The sequence below is a fragment of the Camponotus vicinus genome, unplaced genomic scaffold, assembly GCF_025532165.1.
Source record: "Camponotus vicinus isolate PSW18456_S1 unplaced genomic scaffold, iyCamVici1.0 SCAF_12, whole genome shotgun sequence".
NCBI classification, from domain to species: Eukaryota; Metazoa; Arthropoda; class Insecta; order Hymenoptera; family Formicidae; genus Camponotus; species Camponotus vicinus.
The window spans coordinates 13,523,831-13,549,814 of record NW_028141948.1 but is presented as its reverse complement, the minus strand read 5'-3'; the positions used below and the strand labels follow the sequence as shown (position 1 = coordinate 13,549,814).

The window sequence follows — 25,984 nt, the reverse complement described above, 5'->3', positions numbered from 1 at the left end:
TCGATGATGTCATATCTTGTATATAAATACTATGTAAATGACTAAAGCCGCGACATTATTTAATTATATATTTGAATTTCATGATTTTAACGGATATATGATTATATAACAGGTTCTTATTTAATGTTTATAATGTTGATATCGATAAGAAACAAAGAAGTATAAGAGACAATCGCACTGCATATTTATGCGAAATTCGTATGTTTGTAAGAAATACTTATGTGTTTATTTCATATGAAATATACGCGCGCATATATTATCAAACAGGTTTTGTTGAAAATACTCTCAAGTATTCTTGACTCTTAAGTAGGTGCAACATAATCAGCTATCATCTGTAAAAAATAAACAGTCAAACAGATTCAAAAACTAAAATATATAGTTTATAGAATTCTATTGTTAAAAGGATATTACACATATTACACACATGACTTTTATTTATTTATTTTAAATATATTGCAATGCTTATATTAATCTAATTTTTTAAAACAATGTATAAATATCTTTAACGTATAAATATCTTAAATAATATTATATCTTATGATTAGATGCTAAAAATATAATTCATTTGTTTTTTTTGCGGATAATATGCATTTTAGGATACTAACAAAGAATAAGCTTATCTTCCTCACGAATGAACTTTTGTGCAAACTTCTAGCAAGCGTAGGAAGGCAAACTTTTCTTGCATTGAAAGTGCAGTATGTTGGCGTCAATATACCCTAACGCACGTTGAGGGTAAACCAGGAAAGGGAGCTCGTAGTCATACAAAGGCTGGGTAAAGGACGAGGGTAGAGAACCCTAGGAGGGGTTTGTGCCGGAGTAGTAGACGCGTGAATCGATAATAAAACGGTGCGGTGACGCGCAGCATCCGTGCTACGACGGAACCAGTTTGTGTCGAACGTTTAAGGCTTTGCAATCTATTGTGCCCTTTTCGAGAACAAAGACACACGAAGAATTTTAATCAATATTTGTGTGAAATTTGTCGGTATAAAGGATGATAAAATTATTTAAATTGAAAAACAGTTAAAAATTATTTACACTTATAACACGAACCACTTTCATGTTATTACATAAGAGCTGCAAAAAATAAGATAATAAAATATAAATGCAACATTTAAAGCTGATAACGTTTTTACAATTTCTTGCGATATATTCACTTACAGTGCACAAGAAAAATCTCCGTGATCGTCGTAAACATGCGTTAAAGCAAAAAAGAATTACATTTCGATTAGATATCATGTAATGCGCAAAACTAAGCTAATTGTTCTCTGTCATTATTAAACGACTCGACGTCGTTCATAATGCGCTTAATGAGACGAGTCACAGTAGATCGACAGTGATCGCCTTTAATTTGCTCGAAACGATCGGTGGGGCACATCCGCCCGTGGCAATCGTCATTATTATTCTGTGTCTCGAGATATCGAGGCGTGACCGATTGTCTGCGTAGGATTGTCATTGCACGATATCGCCTTACCGATAATTTTACGACAAGCGACTAATGGACCAGATCGTCGTCCCGATCGCGTAATTGTTCATGCCTTATTGGAGTAATCGGCTATCGCGATATCGGCTATTTAGTGTGTGAAAAAACTCTCGACTTAATTAATGATTATTGCTATCCTTGATCGATGTACGTTTTTGCACACAATTTATTAAACGTATGACGAAGAAAATTACAAGGCAGCTATTTTTATTTAACTTTCTTCAGGAAATATTTCTATTTATATCTTGTGAATGATGTCATATCAAACAAAAACACTGAAGCAGATTATTTGAGAAATTATACATATTAATTATACGTTATGTAATAACAAATAATAAATATCAAGTATATTTTAAAAATTACCATGCCATTATCTGAAGGATCAAAACAATAATTTCAAATTTCTTGCAAGTTAAATGTTAATACACTTTATCCATGCAATGTAATTAGACAAGAAACGCTTGTGCAACTCATGCGAAGAATTTAAATGTGGATAAAAAAAGAAAAAGAGAGAGAAAAAGAAAGAGAAAAAGTGCGTGCGTGAGTGCGTCATGTCTGCGTGATTGCATGACTGCGTCTTCACGTAATACCGTCGAATTAAACGGCTTTAAACAAGTACCTATCGGTCTACCGATCCACGTTCCAAGAATAGCAACGTGTCACCTTTTCGTTATCCGCTAACTAATTTCAACATATATATGCGTATGTATGTGTATGTGCACAATATAAATATAGTATCGTGTTTACCAATCGCATGATCCATCTAATCACTATTTCTACTACGATTTGTCCAAAAATACTTTTGTAAAAAATTTTGCTAAATGTTTAAAAAAGTTATGACATTTAACCAGATGCAGATAAATCACAAAATTTTTTAGATACATAAGGATTTCTAAAATATATATTGGGTATATATCTTTTTTTCAATCGCATTTTTTTGATAGATTAAACAACATTTAATATTGAATCATTATAAGTTAATTTAGTAATATTAATAAAACGGAACTATTCAAATACACGCGTATATTAAGACTTCAAAATTTTAAAAGATACAGCTAAAGAAAACGTCGACATAATTGATGAATTCAGTTTGTAATTATATTATCATTTATATTATTTATTCGGATAATATCAACTTTGCATTTTAAAAGTTTTCGTACGAAAAGCAACTTCTACAGCCAAATTTTTCAAGAACGATTATATATAAAATTGCCATGTGTCACCAGAATATAAAAAGACTGCGGGCACAGAAACTATCGTTCTAGATATTTATGGAAATGATCTTTTTAGTGATTCTGGTCATAGAAAAAAACTCGTTCAACTTATTATTTAATCGGAAGAAAAAAAATTATAGCATCGTCGAAAGAAAGAGATCCACGTAAAAAATAGGACATGAAATTATTAAATCATGATACAACTGTATAAAATGTTAAAATATTAGAGGAACTAGTTTTTTCTATCACACAAATCGCGAGAACGTCTAAAGATTACGCAATATTCATGTTTGTTGGTCCGTCGAGGGAAGCCCAAGCACGGAAATATCAATTTTGCAGTCCGCCCTGGCTTACCATATAATAAATATCAATGACGAGCTTTGTGTGGCCATGTTGCACTTACAGGGGTAAGAGACAGGCGAGACTATCGATTCTCATCGATATAAGAAGCTGTCCGTTTGTACGCTTCAAGAGGGGACCTTGTAGGGCTTCCGTCGGGGTAGATTAGCGTACTTTGAGTGAACACAAAGCTGCTCGGAACTCTTATACACGAAAGAAGAAAATTATTTTCTTCCTCCAGTCTCATCTTTTGAAACGAGTTATGCTTTGCAACACACAAATTTTAGTGAAATTATATATAAGATATTGCGAAAAACTATATATATATATATATATATATATATATATATATATATATATATATAATTTTTTGCAACATTTCTTATATATAAAGAATATGAAATTCTTATATATTGTGAAAAATACTAGAACAAGATAAATAAAAATAAACAATTGCTTGTTACATAAAACATATAATCATAAAAATTATTATTTACGAAACTTGTAGCGAATATTTTCTATAAAATAATATACATTTCTTTAAAATCAAAGTACATGTACATGTATGTATATATATAAAATTTATATTCGTGATACAAAATTACATATTAACGAGCTTAAAAATATTATATGTATATTTATGGCACATATTTTAATTAAAAATAAAATAGTTTGTATATCTATTTTTTTAAATTTATGTATCTACAAAAAAAATTATTCAATAGATCTATTAATGTTCCAGGTAACTAATGATGCAGGTATCAAGCGCGAAAGTTCATGATAACCAAAAGCTTTACACTCTGTCGGTATCATGCCACCTGCTTTGCTCAACAGATACGTTTTAAACATTTGAGCTTGTAAACCGAGCTTTCCTACCGAAGAATAGCTAGAAATTTCATTATTGATAGTCTCGTGCCACCAACGGTATGCTAATGTCGTTATACCATATGTGGATTTCATGTGGTTATTCATCCAAAAATCAATAATTCCCGCAAGAGAAATTGCAAAATTAATTTCATATATGAATATTAATGATCAAACTTTCCCACACGGTAAGCTGTCATTTAGAAAATAAATTTCTACCTGAATTTGGGACATATAATATGTGTTACGTAGCTTACATAAGTTATATCCTTAATCAAGCACATATTAAGATTTAAATTTTTTATGTTTACATATTTGTATACAGAAAAATATATAATTTACTTGAAATGACAAATAAAAATAGATAGAAAATATTAGAATTTATAGCTATTAAATAGTCGTACCGTTTATTTCAATAATACATTATTATTCTGTAATTGACAGAACTTCGTTTCATTTTATATTTGTTTGCATCCGTGCTATTATTAATTGCAAACGATCGATCCTGTATGACAAGATGGTGTAAACCAACAGTGGAAATTCCATGCGATCGTTCATTTTGACGACGCTAACTATCATGCAACTGAAGGATTAAATCGCAGTATAACAAAACTTTTGTTCCTTGGTCGTATATCACTGACAGGCACAGATTCATTATAAACGTCGATCTTACAAAATATATATTTCAGGTATATACATACCTAAAATATATTCGCATTAAAAATTAATATTCTATCATGAAATTAGAATGTATAAGTCCCTTTGACCCATAAATATTATTTTATTTTTAAAAGTTCATATTAATAAAGCATTTTTTGAAGCTTCATTTGTTAATGTTGTTTGTAAAAGTCACATGCATTGCTCATAAACATGTGGAATATACACATATGATGGAGAAATTATATGAATATGCAAATTCCCTGTGTTGTGTCACTAGGTCACTATAACCATATATATGTTACAACTATATGCATTGTGTGGATAAACGATTTTCTTCCTACTAACATTTCTCTGTCGTGCACTCGGCATCGATTTGCTAACCGCGGCATTAAACATCACGCTAATTTTGCACGGCGTTTAACAACCGTCAAATTTTACACTCGCGCGTTTCGGCGATTTTATTTTACTGACGAGGTCAATTCGTGATAGTGCGATTTATTTTTTATGTTTCCGTTACCGCCAAACGTCAGTTCGACGAATCCTAAAGAATAATCTGAAAAATTCTTCTTCCAGGTAAGGGCAACAAGGTGAAACCTATACAGTCCTTCGAGACGTACGTCAGAATACGAGCCAGCACCGAAGCAAAAAATCTCGTCTCGTTTTTCTCCCTCGAGAAAAACAAATAAACGCATCTCGGCGGAGAGAGGAAGCGCCTCCGATCGATCTCTCGTCACGTTTCCGCCGACGAGATGCGGCGACTCCGAGACGCGGAGTCTGCTCGCCGATAGCATCGTGGCCGAGGCATCCACATCGAGGGTGGGAGGCCGAATGAATGGCCGGACTGTTTTCAAAGCGGAGAAAAGTTCGGCATGCGAGCGAATACCGACCTGTCGTGCGATAGCGCTAAGACAGTAATAAGAGGTAATACGACACGATGAAAGATCGAATCAAAGAAGCAACGAATATCCAGAGACTTCAAGTACCCTTAATCGTTGATGATCAAAGAGGTTCTGCCGCGTCACAATCGACTTTCAAGCTAGCTACACTGTAATGCACATGCATTCTAATGTCACTTTCGAGAAACTGCGAAGATGAAATAACTCTTTAATAATAAACTCGAAGCTCTCTCTCCAATTTTATTCACACTGTATAAATTTATATTACATTGAAATATTCTTGTGTCCTTGCCAAAAATCTTATATTCAGATGAGAAACTTTTTCGATAAAATTAACACAAAGTTAAATTTTGAAACGATATATGCAAATTTATGAATATGCCACAGACGCTTGCAATATTTGAGAATAAAAACGTCATTATTGAACAATATTATGTAAACTATGAATCTTTTTTTAAATCAATTTATAAAAAAATATTTCAAAATTTCCTTTAAGTAATTTACTATCTGAAGAATACATGATTATTTATTTTACGATATTTTCCGATGCAATAATTTAATATTTAAATTAAACGATAAATTATTTCTACCGAAACTTTATTATCAACAATATTGCAAATACCGAGATTGTTTATCAAAATATCAGGGGAAGAGATGCGTGAGTTCTCAAATTTTCCCTATCCATGTATGAGCTCCTCCCATCTCGACGAATATACGAAAACGACCATACCCGGCGCATTAAGGTAATAACACTGGGAATTGAAGTGCCTAGTATATGAGGGTGTGTCTCACACGAATTGACCTCGCCGGCAAGTATTACTAACTGACAGGAGATAAACGTAACATTCACCAAGCCCTGCTTCGGTGTAAAAAAGCTCAGCGATAAAATTGAGAGTTCGAGATGTATTTATATGCATTCTCCAGAGACGCTCTGGAGGATGACAAATGTTTCTCACAATGACAATTCTTCACAATGCATAATTCTTTAATACTTAATGTTACGAGAAACGTTATTAAGTCAAGAGAGAGGCAAATAGTTTAGCGTAATGTGACTGTTATTTATTTATAATTTCCTTTCTTGTAATCACATGACCAGCGCAACATCGATGTTGGATCGCATCCTAATTGTTAGAAAATTTGGCACGTTTGCCTTATGGAATACAAATCTTCGCAAGAAGCGACGTGCAGTCCGCGGTGAATGTCCTCTGCAAAAACACGTATAATTAAGCCTGGCAAGACTCTCTAAGATTGGCAATGTTCCGAAAAACTCTACGCAATACGTTGCAGTGCGATAGTTTAATGCGCATACGAAACCATATCAAATAAAGACATGTGTAAAAATTTTAAATAAGACTTAAGTCCCTGCGTCTACGCAACGGAAGTCGATACGCGCGAGAGAAATCTTTCCAAGATGTTGTACGTGTGGAAGCTCTTGCGTGCCATCCTCCTGGAGATGCACCAGTCCTGCGCATACGAGTCTCTCGAGGGTGTTATTTTAGAAAACTGCGTAGAAAACCCGATAGCGCGCGCAAGAATGTACATAATTTATCGATAGATTGTCTCTCCGGCTTGATACAATAAATATATATATATATATATATATATGTATATATATATATATATATATATATATATATATATATATATATATATATATATATATATGTGTGTGTGTGTGTGATAGACAAGAGAGAGCATCGTCGAATAGTAGTGCGCAGGGTAAGGTTGCGTCCCCGACTGGGCGTTGGAGCGCAGGAGCAGAGACACGGCAGGACAAACGGACGGCAACGGCCCGTAGAACGTGCCGACCAAGGGACGTACCTTGCTGAAGACGCTCCTACGCGAGTATCGCGCGAGCTTAGTGACTCACGAGCCGACGTAGATCGAGGTGGCTAGGGCGAATTCGACGGCACCCAGGTAAGCCGACTATTCTCCCCGTCGGGACCAGGCCGTGACGTCATCGACGAATCTAGAAATATCGTAGAATCTACCGTAGAACTGTCCTCCGCACGCCTCTCTTTTCTCCGGGTCCGTTCACATTCGGTATATTCTACTCGCGCGTCTGGAGGATCGTCACCGACCGACGTTTCGGTAAAACTCCGTTTTGTCTCTTTCACGAGTCTCCCCTTTTCTTAAATGGAACTCTCTGGATTCAGATGTTTAATTTGCATACGAAACTAGCATCCAATTTGTCGAAAATACAATCGGTTTTTGATCGGTCTTTGATTTAATTAGAAAATTTATCGAGAATTCGAAAGCGAATCGGTTGATGTGTTAAACACCACGTATAACTTTGCGATTTACATCCGTAGACGAGACATATAACTTTTTGCCTGCGAAAATTTTGATTGATACCGATTCGTGGGTGTTTGAAAAAGCCTAAATAGAAAATGTACTAAAAATGACGTAAATATATTAAATGACCTAAATGTACGAGTGTCTCCTCGCCTTCAGCAATACTAGCCGCTGTCGCACAGCCATCATTCAATCATCATAGTAATTACTGATACCGCCGATTTGTCATCGAACGAAAGAACATGGCTTCTTGCAATGTAGTCTTTGCTGTTCAGTAAATTGTTCCTAATCAACCACTTTATATGCGAATTCAAATTAATAGTTCAATCACCCATCGTAGCGGTAATCTTCGTAGACATGCTACGCACGTAGAACATTACGCATTATGTAACTACAAATAATTACACGTACGATAGATGCTGTTACCGCAAGAAACATTGATTGATATATTAAAAAGCACTGTTTCACTTTTATGATTACTATAATTATATTATATCGTTATACAAAAACATATCAAAATCAGATTTTTTAAATCAAAACATGAAAATTTCCATGAGATGTTGGTGTACACAATCAATATATTCGCGTTTTTTTCTTATACTTGTCACTTAATTAAGTATTCAAAAACATTGCGATTGCCGTGGAAACACGATAACTTTAACGACGGAAGTTTCTAGAAAATAAGGAGAGGTTGTGTGTATATGTATATATATAAAAGAGTAGAGTGGTGATGAAAGACGATAATAATTCAACGAGTATTTTTGATGAAACTCATTTACTTTCATACATCCACCTGCAACAGTAGCTAACGTAATAATGCTTTATAATACATACGATACAATATTTATAAATAAATAATGATAAATATAATAATTACGAAATAAAAAATAATTAATAATTATATTTAATAATGAAAAATACACATAAGTATAACGTAATAAATATTTTAATTATAAAATAATTCATTAATATATTTGTATCGAGAAATGAAAACGCAAAACGAAAGTTTAATAAGATATTGATAAACGCAAATAAACAAAATAATTCGCTCAATAAAAGCGTTCTAAATTATTATGGAGAGGCACCACCGAAACGCTGTACCAGGTGTGCCTACGAACGGAATTTCCTTCGAAAATCAATTTCGATCATCGATTATCGACTAGTACCAGTCTCTCTGTTGGCACTCGAACTCTTCAATCCATCGTTTCTTTCGTGACTTAGTCGACACGCACGCGTATCGTCATTATTGCCACCTCAAGATCGTTAGTCTCACGGCCGTCTTCGTTCTTTGTTTTTCTGATCGTGGAATGAATTATAATTACACCTTTTCGAGTCAGAAACAAGATCTCTCTCTTCAAAGACTAGTTGACTAGATTAGTTATATCAGACATCTTGATGCCGCGTTTTATTAATAATATAATGCATTTATTCTATCTTCACTTTAACGCTGTCACTATGTTCACCAGTTTATCGTTTATCAATACCTGAATAAAACGATATATCAAATACGACATATGGGCGTGTTGATTTCTGCCAGAATTGATCAACTTTAAACTTTAATGCGCGATGCGCGTGCTTCTATATCCGCTACGTGAATTTCATTGGCGAAACGTTTGTAAGCCGAGTAAATAGGTTAACATCCAGGAAGTGTTGCTACGCTATCGATAAACCGACACACGTGACAATCGCACATTGCTACCTGTCGCAGGTGATTCGAAGATGCTGCTTTGCGATAAATTCATTTCGCTCGCGACAAACTATACCTGGTGGTGCATTACCGTCCTTGCCATTATCGTCGTTATTCCCGATATGTCTTTTTGTTCTCCGGTATCGTTTGTTAAAATTAGTTAACGCATGCAATGAATTTCAGCTTTGATGCTTCCACACGAATAGAATAACAACTTGATACGATTTTTACATTATTTTTTTACATTATTTTTTTACATCGAAGACATACGCGTTAACCAGATCCAATAATACTAATTCCATAATGCATAATATGTTGCAACGGACATAAAGTATGATTAACTGAGCCGTCCGCATCCCCCAAGAGGGATGACTCAGTAAAATAATTCAATGTGAAAAATGCGAACAGAGCATGTAATTTATTATACAATGTGTCATATTTTTGTATCGTCATTTTATCTAAGCATGATCCACAAATTATCTTTTTCGCGTCCATATAAATTGATTTCGCAACGAACGCTATTTATAGAACATCGACAAACATTAGATAATAATAATGCGATAACGAATGAGTACTTTTTCTCATTAATAGCAATTAGAGCAATAAGTTCCGACGGCGCATCGTGCGAAAGTATGTAAATTTAAAGGAAATGATGCGAGCACCAAGTTCCCTTTTGATCACCGCGCGAGGAAGCCTCGCGGTGGAAAACTGCATCGTTACTTGCCATTCGATGACCTGAATGTAGGTCCCTCAGAATACATGCATTGCGTGAGTCTGGTATCGATCGCGTGTAATCGACAAAAAATCTCAAAATTAGCGCATGCATGTCTCGCGCGCGAAACGTCCTCCTTCGCGAGAAAAAAAAAAAGAGGACGACACGTCGTTAACAAATGAATTGTTTCGTGCATCCTGCGGTTAACCGAAGTCATTTCTTTCGTATTTTAATCAAACGGAGTAAACTTCTCGACAAGTTTCATGAAACTTTGTTGCTGTTTGCGATGATATGTGCGTGTTAAATAGTGAGAAGAAATTAATATTATTTGCAATTATTAGTGTTATTAATAATTGATTTTAATATCTTCAAAAATTCATTATATATTTGATCAAAAATAAATAAATTGAAATTTATTTCATGCATTAATATAAATTAATATAAAATAAATTTATAAAATAATATTTCATAAGGCTGCCCTTAATTAACAGTAATGTTATTTTCTATATTCAAATGATATACTTTGATCTCAATTTTTAATTATCTCCTATAGCTCCGTATATATCACCGAGATGAGTGATATGTCATCGATTAATTTAACGATTAATTGCGCAACTTGTAGCAGCGCATTAAATGCAATCTTCTGCCTTTGATAGAATTCTATTTTCCTCAACTCTGGTGTTAATAGGAAAACTATCTCGTGTTGCCTCGATATCGCATCCACGATCGCTTCTTTAATTAAAATCCGGTCGAAATTACGCCCTTCCTTTTAAAATCGAGGCCGACTTGGTCATTCGAGTGTCGCATCGACGAGTTCTCTTCGCAGGGGGTCCTCTGCGCTCATTTAAACGCGTCAGCTTAGCCATATTATACATGACGCATCTTTCCATCTACACACGTGAATGATGGAGTCGAACACGCTCACCGGGTCGGATCAATAACTCCAGGAATGAGCACTTGTCGGTTACGCGCGCGAAGCAGCTTGTTTCTGGTCTAATGTCGGAAACGAAAGCGGAAATCGGTCGTCATGCTTAGAAATTCCACTCATTGTCAGACGTTTTCTCGTGATACTTTTCGCACAATCTGCAAACCTAGGGAAAGGAACACTCGCGTTTGTCTCAAGAGACAATTCGAATTTCACTCTTATCTGAAATAAAAGAACAAACACTGTACAAAACTTTAAACGACAACTTTAAGAATTCAATACGCCTTTAATTTTGAGTGCTCAATTTTGTTAAGGTTTGAATTATATTTTATGCAATAGTGAAATATATGAAAAACACATTTAAAAAAAAAAGATACTTTTCGAAGAAAGTTTTCCGATAATTTGCTTCCAGATTTGAAATTTTTAAGATTTATTTGCGATAATTCGAGACTGTCAGTCATAAAGTAAGATACACAATCTAACAGAATTGCTTTCGCTAGTGCAATTATTTCTAACGATCCAATATTACTTTGGCCACATGTTCATCGTGATAGAGTTCGCGCGAAATTCCCACCGTGCAGAGATTCCTATCCGAAGACAAGATATAATGTAGAACGAAGATAGGAAAATATGTATTTTAAATCGCGATATATATTTTCTAAGAACTTTCGTAGTCTTTAAAAGAATGAAACAAAACCATAAATATGTATATTAATAAAGGGTGATATGATGAAAATGATTAAAATGTCTGGAGGTTGTGCCAAGGTTGAGAATCGTGCTTAAAAATCAATCAAGTATATACGTTATAAATCTGCTTTTTTATTTAAATTTATATGATATCATCGGGCCACTTAGATCATTATACTTTATGCGTGCAAAATGTTATTTTAAGGCTTATTTTATATCTCCGACTTAATTACTCGCAGCCGGTGACGTGACTGACCGCGAATAATTCGAATCACTCTCTAACAAGTCGCATGCCATAAACTGAAAGTGAAATTCAGAGTCACATTTCGCGAGAGCTTTTATCTCATTTAACAAATTATCCCGTTATTTTAGAAAAGAATTTTGTATTTTATTCAGAATTTATTTACAAAAATATATATTATTATATATAAACGGTTTATACATTTTGCTTATTATTATATTATTTAATTTGTTTTTTTTTTATCATATTATTTTGTTTAAATAAATTTATAAGAAATATATTTTCTATAAATAAATATTTGCTTATATATATAAAAAAATTCTTATTTATGCAAACTGCATTTTTTTATGATAAATAAAGTCACAATAACAACATTCCACGTGTTTATGCAAAGCTGTGTTTATGTGAAACTCAAGAAACAAATCAATGTCATGTCCAAATGCAAATTCAAGACTAATATTGTACAATGATGTCATAGCATTATGATTAATAGGCAATCAGATTAAATTGCAATATTCTAAAAGGATGAATAGGATCGATGCGTTTTCGATCCGATAATTGAAAGCAATAATTGTTAGGCCCGTTTAAGGAACGTTTCTTCCTCAGTGATCGTAGAACAAGGACTTTTCATTTCATGATAATTCTGCGACGTTATTTTTCAAGGTGAATCTGAAGTCAGCAATCTACAGAAATACGATCTGTTTCGCTATTCAACACTATTATGACCGTTCGCGTGTCTTTCCCCGTTTATATTCAATTCTAAGCCACTTTTGCCCCATCCACTCCTTAAAGTTAGCATAACAAGCTTTATGATCGTACGCAGATAACCACGATGCATCATACAATCCAAACATTCGAAGACTTATTAGCAAAAGTCAACGTCCGAGAGATTTTTATTCGGATTTTATTTTCCCTTCTAATATGTCTGATAAAATTTAGGTAAAACATATTTTTTTCGATATTCTTTGCTGTCACATTATTACTGTAATTTTGGGCATAACTGTGACTTTTATTATTACTGTAATTTTGAATTTTTAAATAAATTAAGTTGATTTCGGCCAGTTTCGTATATTTCGTATATTTTCTTTCCCATTTTAAATAAATCTAGCATTTTCATACGTTCATCGTTCGATATATATTTTATTATCTTAATATTTCATAATATTAAAATTGATCGACCTAATTAAAGTCATACTCTAATTAAATGCACCTATCTATCTATTCACTAGTAGAGTATTCGCTTGTAAAACACCGTTTGTAATTGCTATCGGTTTGATTACTGTAATCTCGTCGTCAACACACGTAATATTTGTTCGGCACGTAGAGCGCGTGGTAATTTATAATTGAAGGTTACTGTCATTGCACGCATTGTAGGGTATTAAAGTAAGTACAAATAGAGAACTGTCGAGTATATCGCATTTCGACTATGAATTATTCGTAGCATTTGAACGTCCAGAGTTTTCTCGGTATTCTTATATTATATATCTTATCTTATATTATATTATATATATATATATATATATATATATATATATATATATATAAATGTATATGGAAAGAGAAATATTATACCTGATACATTCAAGGAATTCTCCTGGAATAATGAATTGATAAAATCTAAATAGCATGTGCTATAAAATAACAGAGATATTTTATTATTATTATTATTTTATACTAATAAATAATTAATTTTTTCATTAAATATCAAACATCTTGCAAAAATATTTGGATACAATATATTATTATATAAAATTATATAATCTATTTATTTCCAGATTTTAATTTACTTATAGCTCAATAAAAATGTTTCTCTTGGTCAGTCAAAAATAAAATTCTATTATAAACGCAAAATTATTACTATGACTACATTATGACATGAAATTTTATCTTGAGAATATTTTCCTCTAGTCCATTACCTTTTGATGCGAAATATATTTTCTTGTAGCACATGTTCGATTTTTCTCGCCTTTTTTATCGCGCGTACAGTGTCTCCAGTAATATGTACAAGGCACACAAAAAGGGTAGTTCTCGTTATCACGTTATCTGACACGCTGTGACATTCATTCACTACGTAGCGATGCATTGATGTCGATCACTTAGTTTGTGCGTGCATCAGGCGCACCTTTATAAAGAGCTGTTGCTCACATGTTTACGCAACAGGTTTACGGAGAACCATATTAAGGCGAATCAAGGTATATTCCATAAGAATACAAGGGATAAAGAATGGACTCGCAAGAAACCGCGAACAATATGGCCGAATCTGCTTCGGGTCATGTAAATATGGTAAGCGAACGACGAGATATTATACATAAATAAATCGAATGTGTTCAAAATAATCATTATCAATGAAACAATTTGCCGCTACGATAATAAACGCGTAGCCTAGATTATATTTTTATTACATTCTCTACATCTCTCATCTATCGATGCACAACGTTTAATTATAAATCGCTCAATCACATCACGGTGAATAAAATTGCAACTTGTCTGAGAGGATAACGAGAAGTTTGCCTGCAAACGTAACGTGCTCTATGTAGAGCGTCGCTCAAAGCGATAGTCATTCGTGGTTTGATCCCATAACGAAGAGCTGAAAGTAAAACGGTGGCAGGCACGGTAGAAACGGCACGGCGAGACGTCACCAACCCGCATTTTATCAAAAGATCGATAAACTCAGGGCCACTATTACGAATTTCGACTGCCGTCAGTGTCTCTCTAGTCTCTCTCTTTCTCTCTCTCTCTTTTGCGCGATTTCTACATTGTTATCATTGTACAAAATACGATGTTATCGTCGTGAGGATTAGCTCGCAACACGAAATGTCTCATGTTATAAATTAACTAAATTGAATTGAAAATACAATGATGACGGCAAACAATGTCTAACATTCAGATGCGTTATGCAAAATGACGCCGAAAAAGTCAACGGTAGATCCGCGTCGTAGATTAACGGCTGGAATAACACAAGGAATTAAGCAAATGTCTGTAGACAATGCGGCTTGCAATTTGAGTCGTAGCACGACGAAAAGATTGATAGGTCTAAGGTCAGGGTTAATACTGTCGATTGTAATTTACTACGTTACGCCAATAGAGTCTTCGGTTTCATTTCTTCATGTGGTATATATAATACTCGCGCAAGATTAGAAATAATATTAAATTATAATTGCGAGCGTGTTTTCAATGTCAAAAAACAACGCGATACGGCATTCGATTATACATAATATCCCAAGTTAAAGTAGTACGACTTATTCATAAATCTGTCTAACGAAGAAAAGATAAGATTATCAATGCGTGAAACACAGGTAGGGAACCAAGAATAATCGCACTCATAAATTCACTCGTCCTAGCTACCTCAGGATAACAAATCTGTGAGTTCGAATTGAGATGTTAAAAATATATGTTCTTATTGTTTGTTTATAGCAATGAAAATGTGATTATTAGCATATTAATTCCCCTGTCTAGCACCGAAAATTTGCATTTCATCGAGATTATACCGATCTCAATATCCGCGTTCAAATCAAATTATGAAGCGACTGTTATTAGAAATTGTTACGACCGAAAAAAAAAGTGTGAAAATCATATATTATATTAAAATTGCATTCATGAATATTAAATACTCAATATCTGTTTTTGAACAAAATAGATATGGATTTCCTACGATTGTAATTTTAGAATCAAAAATGAATTTTATTGACTTAAGATATAGTGCGAACGCATTCTATCTCTACAGATTCATCAGTTTTTTATAAAATTGATTTATCATAGCAAATCACCGCCAGGCACATGATTTTGTGCAAGTATACGCGACACAAGCTATTCTTCCGCAGGTGAAGCCAAACGTTCTTTCACCACCACAAGGCTTTCAGGCGAGACCGCAAGGTCTGCCACCATCTCCCAGAAATTCGATAAATAATGGTCCCGTAGGCGTTCCTCGACCGGGACAACCATTGCGCCGATTGGATAGTCGTTCTTCCTTAGGTCCGTCGCCGGCCTCAGGTCAATTTGTGCAGCTTAGACCTTACGGTCCGCCGAGACCACCAGGGAGCTCCTTCCCTCTAAGATCACCGCAACCCGGTCAACTGCCTCCGCAGAATCCGCTGCATCCCTCAAATCAGCGTTTCGTCTATTCCCCGGGGATTCGCGGTCCTCCCCCGCAAGGAGGTCAACGACCACCCTTCGTCGGTAACCAGCAGGTGTATCAACAACAGCAGCAGCAGCGAGGCAACAACGATCCGCGATTTCAACGACCTGATATCGCGCCCGAAAACGGCCCGCGGCGACCTAGTCAAGAATCCGTTTTCCCCAGACAATTACTGAGAAATGACTCATCGCTAAGCTTGCAGCAACGACAGCATCTTTCGTCAAACGAGGAGATCAAGCAGCCGACACGACCGCGTATTGTCATCGAAAAGATGGCGGATATAAATGAGACCAGCGACGTTGATAAACCAGAGGGCTATCTACAAAGAAAGAAATCCGACGTCCGTGAAAACGGCGAGAATGACGACGATGACGATGTCGTGATGGATAATGAGAAATTATCGCAACACCCTCGTGATAGCATTCCTGAGGGACTGGTGAACGGCTCCAAGTCGCCCTTAACCCCGAAAAAACCCATGAATCGACCGGGAACAGCCACTATCGAAAATCCGAGTAAATATCTTGATAAAGCATCGAAAGAGTTTTCTGAGGATATACCGTCGGTTATTTTTCAAAGCAGACCTTCCTCCGCAGTAAATGATGATAAAGAAGAAAGGAAAGACGAAAAACTCTCCAGCAGACCGCCATCAATTAAAGAGATTGATATCGTCGAAAACTTGACGGAAGATTTTGCGAGAGATGAAGCAAATTTATTGCTCGCCGACGATTCAATGAATAATAAAATATCTAGACCCCCGAGCGCTACGTCGACGTTCGAACTGATTGAAGAAATTCCAAAACCAAGCAGTCCGTATAACGATACCATATTTGAGAACATCGAGAGCCTGAAGACTTCCTCGAAATCTTCAGATAATTCGCGTTCTATTACACCGTCTTATCTGGACACGCCTCAAAACGCTGAACAGGCAGTATCGAGGACTTCATCCAGGATCTCGGATAAATCACGTTCCAGCACCCCGGCGCACCTGGACGCGCCCGAAAACACGGAACAGAATAAAATTCCTGATAAGTCGCGTTCCAACACTCCGGCCGAATTGGAGCCGCACGGAAACGCGGATCAGGAATCAAAAACGCCGATCAAGACGCCGGATAAGTCACGCGCGAATACACCAGCCAGATCGGAGTCGCTTGGAGACGCAGAACAGGAATCGAAAACGCCGATCAAGACGCCGGATAAGTCGCGCGCGAGTACACCAGCTAGATCGGAGCCGCTTGGAAACGCAGAACAAGAATTAAAAACGCCGATCAAGACGCCGGATAAGTCGCGCGCGAGTACTCCAGCCAGATCAGAGCTACTTGGAAATGCGGAACAAGAATTAAAAACGTCGATCAAGACGCCGGATAAATCGCGCGCGAGTACTCCAGCCGAATCGGAGCCGCCTACACACGCGGAACAGAAATCAAAAACACCGATCAAGACACCGGATAAGTCGCGCGCGAATACTCCAGCCGGATCAGAACCGCCTGAAAACACAGAACAAGAATTGACAACGCCAGTCAAAACGCCGGATAAATCGCGCGCCAGTACTCCAGTCGTCCAGCTGGCACCGTCTCCAAATCCGGAGAAAGAACCGCATCTAACCCCGACAAAGACGCCTGACAAGTCGCGTTCGAGCACGCCAGCCGGAATAGAATCGAGTGGCGGCGAAGTTTCCGTCGAGAATTCACATGGCGACAAATCTGGCGAAAATACTTTACAAGTGAAAGAGACCAGCAAATTGGCCTCCTTGTTGAGTTCGCCTAACTCGGCGAGCGACAAGGACGGCAAGTCACCAAAATCCCCGAAATCCCCGAAATCACCGAAATCACCGAAATCACCTACGATACTGGAGAGCCAAGGTAAATTGTCGATGCCGGAATCAGTGACAACCCCGCCAAAATCACCTGGAGGTGTGAAGGGCTTCGATAACGGGGAACAACGATCGTTATCTTCGGGTGGTAGCCCTCGATTGAAATCTCCGAAATCACCTGCAAAACAGACAGAGAGTGAGAAAAAGAAGAAAACATCCTTCGTCGAAACTACCAAGAAATCGGTAGAAATAGCAGACACGACACCGATTCTGACAGCGACATCTCCGTCAAAGCCTACTGCTCCACGTCCGCAAACACCGACAAAACCGGATGATGAAAAAAAGCCTACAAAGAAAAAAGGTTTTTGCGTTTACGAAATGAATAAGACAAAACATGAATACCAAATACTAATTCGTTCGTTTTGCGAACATTAATTTGTTCGATTTATTTGTATTTGTTTATTTGTATCAAAAAGAAATTCAGACTCATTACTTTCCCGATTTTTAATTAAATTTGATATTAAAATATATGATATTTAGAGAGAGATCTCACTATAAAATTAATTTTACAATAAAAAACTATATTTTTATATTTCTATTATATACATGTTTGAAGAAATTAATTTATAAAAATTTTAATTACTATAATTCTATATTCGAGATTATCGAGATTTTGCTTCGGTGCGATACAGCTCTGACGTATGCATGCCTTTAATTAATTATTACCACGTAGCAATATATTATTTTTCTTTCCACAGCGATCCAAAATGGCAGCGAATCACAAACTAATGCGGTAAATATTTTACGTTACTGTCAATTTCTGTCTTCTTCTTCACTTCTTATATATTATACCGCATGTCAAAAGTATTATTTTTTTCGCGAAAATTTCAAAAATTATTGCAAATAGGCTACAAATGGAGTAGCAGAATCGCCAACCAAAAGGTCTAAAGAAAGCGACAAGAGATCAACCGCTGGATCACCTACGAAATCACCTAGCAAATCTGCTAAATCACTACCGCGAACTCCCGACACGCCTTCGTCGACTGCCCAGGAGAAAAAGAGTAAGTACTTTTTGTTTCGTTAATTTAAAAGAAACGAACTGACCTATATCTCACGTGAGCAAAATCTTATTCTACCGTCAACACAGTAAGACGTTTGATTAATATTCTAACAATTCCGACATATATAGTCCTGGTTTTATATAAATATAATCGCATCTCTTTTACATCGCTGAGAAATTGGACTGAATGCCATAGAAAGAATTAGAGTAAGGACAATATTTAAAGTCACATTATTTCATTGACGTAACATCTGTTCCAATAATCGTGCATCTTCTAATCGTGCAGAAGTACCAATGAACAAAGTTCAAGTTGGCGCTGCGCCCTCCCCGAATCTGAAGACTGTGCGATCGAAAATCGGCTCTCTGGACAATGCGAGTTATAAACCGGGCGGCGGCAAAGTGAAGATAGAGAACAGAAAGCTGGACTTTAGCAAAGCACAACCGAAGATCGCCGCGAAAAATGATAAATACACACCTAGCGGTGGCGACAAAAAGGTTGATTCCTTTCATTATTAAAATGAATTAATCATCCCATATAAAGTGTCTCACCCATATATTAATAATAATAAGAGTCTCACTCATATTAACAATAATATACTTTCGCATTTCTTAGAACATCTTAGTTTTTTCTTGATATACATTTGACAGTTTGATATTAAAAATACATTGAGAAGATATTGACTATAACTATCAAATTTTTTCAATCATAGATCTCCCAAGTGAAACTTCAATGGACTGCTAAGTCCAAAGTGGGCTCCTTAGAAAACGCAACTTACAAGCCAGGCGGTGGCGACAAGAAGATTGAGACGGTAAAACTCGATTTCAAAGAAAAGGCGAAACCTAAAGTTGGATCTAAAGAAAATACGAAACATGTTCCTGGTGGTGGTGCCGTTAAGGTGAGAGATTTCTACTCGAGAAGTCGATTACGTATTTGCAATCTGTAGTTTAAAAATAAACCTTACTGCAACCAGTTATATAACCAGTTATATAAATTGATTATTAGTTTTCATATTTTTTTCTGATTCATTCTTATGTAAGGAATCATTTAATGAGATTTATTTAATCGAGATTCCGAGTTAAAATATAAAGCATTGTTGTTTTTAATTTTGATGCTTTAATTAATAATATTAGCATGTAATCACTTTTTGCATCATATCTGAAAATGATTAACTCTGAAAACAATCATTAGTAACTTTACGCATGCAATTATACATATGCGTTTACATTTACATTTTTATTAATATTTTATCGTTAATACATATTTTATAATTATCTGGATGAGGGAGTAACACAGCTACTGTTTATTATTATAGATCATTGTATTTAAACATATTATATTTACACAAATATTACTTCTTCATTAATTGCAGGCTTCATTGAAATAGAATCCATTACGAATGTAATGCTCGCTTCGTTCATTATGTCACAAAAGCATCTTAGATAATTATTCAATATTAGTTATTATCTCTAAATTTCATTGAATGTATTGCATGCGGAATGCTAGCATACAACGAAGTATAAAACAGTAATTATAAAATTAGTAATTTTAAATTAAAACTTATGATTCAACAAGGGAACAATTCATACTTTGACGATTTTAAAGCAAAGTTAATAAGTTTCCAGCTTGGATGATTTTTGTGTGTGAACCACACACAACTTAAAATTTAACTTAATTTTACTTTACAAGCATCCAAGCTTTTAAACAAAGAATAGTACACTATTTGTCAACTCTTAACTTTTAAAGTCCGAATTGAAAAATATTGCCATTGAAAGCTGCAAAAATCGAATGTGCTAATTCGTATGCATGTGACATCTCTTGTCATTATTAACAAGTCATTGTTATTTTTCGGTGTTCAGTCCGCATCCCCACCTAAGACACCGCAGGAAACGAAGAACGACGTAAGTACATTATACACAACTAACGAAATAACATTATTACGAATTATGCATATCATATGTGTATCTCTTTTTCTACCTTTTTCTTCATACCATGTTTTTATTCGTTTGGTTTGGCCTTCGTCTGATTGAAACATCTTGAGAGGCCAAAAATTAATTTCTTGTATTTCATCGAAATCGTGGAGGTAAAATCAATACGCGTAAAAAAAAAAAAAAAAACAAATGCGACTGAATAAAAATATGCAATTGTATATATCGCATACATCAATATAATCTATTCTGGAAATCGCTATTTATAATCAGCGGAATAGATCGCGGCCAGTTTACGTCCACGATTTACGAGATACGAAAATGTGCTTATCATCACTTTGCAATCGGTAAAGTTCTATCTATATCACCGGATATAGACGTAAGTAAAATGTACACATTAGATGGGAAATTTAGCATGTTTCTGCATGTTTCCAAATTTATATTTAGACTCTCTGTCCAGTTCAATATTATTATATTTCCTGTTATATACGTATATCGCTCTTTTAATCCGTTCTTAATTACATTGCGCCAACGAATGTACCATAAGTGAACAAGAAATATATTCTATCTGCTCGTTCAACTATGTGAAAAGAAAAATGGAAGAAATTTTTTATTTTTCAGCTTTTTTTTATTTCCATCTTCCTCTAATCGCTTTTTAAATAGGATTTTATCAACGGGTGAATAATATTGGTTGTCCCACCTTCTTTCAGATCCCGACGCAAAAAATAGAAATCAAGGCCGAAAGTAAAATCGGTTCACTGGACAATGTGAAGCATAAGCCGGGCGGTGGCGAAAAGAAGATTTTCAACGACAGAGACTATCTTCGGCAAACGAGTTCCAACGTGGAAAGCCTGGACGGCAGCGGGTCACAGGTATGTTTGCAACATAAATATAAAAAGTCTTGAGAATAATTTTGTCACCAAATTCTTTCCGATTTTTACACGCGTTGTGGACTTGTTTTTTTCATAATTTTCGACAGAATACATCACGATAATGAAAATTTCTAGTTTAAGATGATATTACTTCTCGAGATTTTTCGCATATAACATTTTTGCACCACGTGCTTAAACACGCGTTGCATGCGTCTTTGCAATACAGCACACAATATCATTGACCTACACCTAAATAATATGTCAAAAAATAAATATATATAAACAATATTCGCGAAACACATAGAGTTTATAAAATATTAAAAGATATTTAGATATGTTAAGAATTTATTAATTCATTATTAATTCATTCTCCATAGTTACAAAGTTTATCTTATGCGAAAAGATAATGTCGTCCATTGATTAGCTGATTTTTGCATCCGTTCTTACAGGAATACGAATGTGTGACACTTTTTCAATGCCTCTCTTTCTCTTATTTTTGAGAAACTACTCTGTTTTTGAAATTATTTAAACTATTTCTACTGGTTGTTACCGTCGCAAAAGTGCGCCTATCGTAAGATTACATAATCATACATCATGACGCAAATTATCCGCGTTACAAAATTGAGTAAGATTAACCGTAATAAAAATATCTGTTAGTTAAATTTCTAAATTTTATTTTTAACAAGACAGAAAAGAAAAGACTGTACAGAACCAGTTAATAATTAACGATTAAAATTAATTAATATCGAAAAATCCTAAATCGACAAGTGCGCACTAATCAGGATAAGCCGCATGAAATAAAATGGCATAAATTGTTGAAACATTATCTGATCGAATTATTGGAATAATGTTTAATGACAATATTGGCGGGATTTATCTACGAAGGGATTAAAAGAGGGATTAAAAGAGGGATATTTATCTAGTCAATTTACTCAGTTCGCAAGGATGCTGCAGGCTTAATCCTGATGTCTTGTGCCCGCAGAGCCCCGTGCCCTCCGGCGCGATCACCAACTCCGGCAAGAATGGCCTGCCAGCCTCGGACGAGAACCTGAACCAGGAATGCTAGGTCACGAAAAGTCGGCCGATAGACCCGCTTTAACTATATCATTTGCATACGATTAATCACGTTTACCTTCAATCCAACCCCCTTTAGAGGACGAACGAGCGCGGTCCTCGCACGCGCCTGATCGAGAGCAATGTTGAGACGGACGGCGCACGAACTCCGCGGAAAAAACGGAGCTTTGCGATCGATATCTCTCGTCCCCGCGCGCGAATGACGGAAATTTTTCGCGACGGACGAACTTAATCAACGAACGAAGCAATATACGTTATCGCATTGATTTGTTGTTAAGTCGAGCGCGAATTCCGAGTGTGCATCTTATCCTGCATTTGCAGCAACTTTTAATTATCTTCAAAAAAAAGAACAAGTGGATAGATCATGATAAAAAAACATTCTATAAAAAATACGCATAATACAAATCTACGTAATATATCTACATATACATAATAATGTCTTATTACGTAAATACGTAAACCATGAAGCGCGCAAGAGAAGTGAAAAATGACTGAGAATTTTTATTAATATACAGCAGTAAAAAAAAAAAACAATTTTCTCGCGCTGTGCAGTCTTTATTTTTTTAAGTAATGGAATAATTTTTTTATCGAGTGTTATATTCTTGTCACATGGCTCCTTTTTACGATTTAATCATTGATATGACATCTCTTTTATGTACTCCTATATAAATATGAGTAATTTGCAAATTATCGATTTTTGATACGCATTTGTGTCATAAAAAAAACTGATATTACGAGTTTACCATCATCGCGTATATCAAGCTGCAATGATAGATTCATAATCTATTACAATGAATCACGCATAGTACGGTATAATCGCTTAAGAAGTTAAATCGATAATACGCGATAAGAATAACAAACGTATCGACGAGCCAAACTATATAAACGAATTCAAATTTTTCTTCATATTTAATTTTGCGGAAAATGCGAGTATAATCGTATCATCTTGAATTTTTATTTAATTTACAGTATCAAACTGTATTTAATATATAGAAGGTGTAATATTGATTTTATTCTCATTTCATTTAATTCTCGATATCGCTATAGTCTCTTATTTATTTCTTTACGTAGATAAAAGATAAAAGTACAACAATCATAAATCCGTGCGTCATCGTAACGTAGGAAACCATCGTGCACGTCCTCTCAAGGGAAGTAGACGTTTTAGATAAAAAAAAGAGTAAAGAGCGCATATTAATTTTCACGTGATCTTGACAACTAACGCGCCTCGGTATCGCGCATTATATCGTCGCATTTCACCGTCATGGAGCGACATCGGGATAATTAAATTGCGAACGACGGTAGTTACCAATTCACGCAAGATATAATTTCGCTTGACGTGGTCTGATGATTTCTGAAGAGGCGAGAGATTACAACGCAGACAGCAATATCGATCGGCGCAGAATGGATCATTAGAGAGCTAACGTTGCACCAACGATTGATTAATCGTTAGATAACTCTGTAGCTTTTCCGCTCTATCTATATGCGACCGCGATTACGATATAGAGGGGGATCGCGAAATCGCTGCATCTCGGAGCTTCTCACGCGGAGTCATCAAGTTAATCAAAATTAATTCGGTGCAACGTGGCCGGAAGCGAATAAGTTAGAGTTTCGGGCGAAAGGAAAAGTGCCAGAAGAGAGAAAGAGAGAGAGCCGCGTTTAACACGAGGGTGAATCGCGACGAATCCTCGCGAGACATCCGTCTAAATAAACGGGGCTGATTACAGATTGCGCTTATAGAAAGACGATAGGATATACGAAATATTCGTGTAAACCTTATTGTAGATACGTAATCGATACATATGCTATCCCGTTACATCCTACGAGTATATAACGTAATATCTGATGCGTAAGCATCTGGAAGGCTAATGGTGAGGGTACGTCGACGAAGAGGAGAGATCGATGATGGAAAACGCCCGAGTCGCGCTAGACCACGCCAAAAATAAAAATCTCTCACTTACGTCACTACTACCTTAGGTACCTCGTACAATTCACATGTTGCTAGAGACAGGGAAAGAGAGAAAGAGAGATATGTATAACACATTATTTACACTATATTGCTTCCACATGCATTATTAAGAGATATTTTAATTCAATTAACATATTGTGCGACACTTCACGAAGACATAATGATAATTAACGTTAGATTAATTGTCGTGTAATTGTCACAAGTTACCACTTCGTACGAACGCAATAGTGTAACAATTATCCAGCGTATCCTGGACTATGATTGCTGGAGAGGTATTATAATAATATTTTTGTTTTTAAATTTACATTTTCGTTCTTTATTTCAACACTTCCGCCGAACATTCTCCTCCGATTTTCTTGCTGGAGAAACGGTTGCGTCCCCTCTTATCTTTATAAAGATGTATGTAGAACGCAATTAGCTGCATTATCTAAATGTCTATTGCCAAATATAAAACGTACACTACAAAAAAAAAAACGTATAATCGTCGTCACGCGATGGGTAACATCCAGGAATAAGATTTTTGTCCATATTTTATTAAAAAAGTTCCATCAAAGTTGTCTATATAAATTCTTTAATTTGTAATGTCCCACAAAGATTCTTAAGAAAAATAAATTAATTAAAACTGACTAACATGAACATTTACAACACCATTTATGAAATTAAAATCTTTATTTTTAGAATTAAATTTAATTCTTTTTGATAATTGAAATGATATGGAAAGATAAAGGAATATAATCTTCTAATGAGGTCTGTTAATATTTCTTTTCTCATATTATATTTAGGACACAATAAGCTCAAATTTAATTACCGTTTCAAAAATTAGAAATTCAACTTTGCAGAACCTGTCAGTTCTTTCAAAATTAATTACTTCGTGCAAGAGAGATTTACATCACGAAGATTTCACATCGATATAGACACGATCCTAAAACTAATCCTTGCTGCAGTTTGGCACGAACGGTACCAGCAAACACGAATAGTCCCTCGATCCTTCCTTACCAATGTCTACTTAGACGTATTTTAGAAAACTTACCACTTTAAAAGGATAATACGCACAGCGTGTGCCTTACCCTCACAATTCACCTCCAAGGTCTGCAAAAGCATCGCCATTACTCACCGCCTGCCAGTCAAGAGGTCAGTCTGC

At 35.4% G+C, this 25,984-nt stretch overlaps 1 protein-coding gene and 1 long non-coding RNA gene across 5 annotated transcripts in view; both read left to right on the top strand.

Moving 5' to 3' along the window:
• Tau (microtubule-associated protein tau) overlaps positions 1-25,984 on the top strand; it is a 33,638-nt gene that overhangs the window by 5,801 nt on the left and 1,853 nt on the right. The window contains exons 1-9 of one of the 4 annotated variants that reach the window (XM_083085385.1): positions 14,209-14,283; positions 15,822-18,306; positions 18,704-18,738; positions 18,853-19,006; positions 19,292-19,500; positions 19,716-19,901; positions 20,863-20,904; positions 21,642-21,803; positions 22,786-25,147. In XM_083085385.1, the coding sequence (XP_082941511.1) occupies positions 14,224-14,283; positions 15,822-18,306; positions 18,704-18,738; positions 18,853-19,006; positions 19,292-19,500; positions 19,716-19,901; positions 20,863-20,904; positions 21,642-21,803; positions 22,786-22,869 (3,417 nt within the window). In that variant the 5' untranslated portion in view covers positions 14,209-14,223 and the 3' untranslated portion in view covers positions 22,870-25,147. Of the gene's footprint in view, positions 1-14,208; positions 14,284-15,821; positions 18,307-18,703; positions 18,739-18,852; positions 19,007-19,291; positions 19,501-19,715; positions 19,902-20,862; positions 20,905-21,641; positions 21,804-22,785; positions 25,148-25,984 lie in introns of those variants that run through there. The other 3 variants (XM_083085382.1, XM_083085383.1, XM_083085384.1) reach the window with 3 other exon arrangements.
• LOC145963451 (uncharacterized) lies at positions 547-7,056 on the top strand. Its single transcript, XR_014436173.1, has 4 exons — positions 547-2,182; positions 3,776-4,085; positions 4,342-4,586; positions 5,131-7,056. It is a non-coding gene; the product is annotated as an uncharacterized LOC145963451 (long non-coding RNA).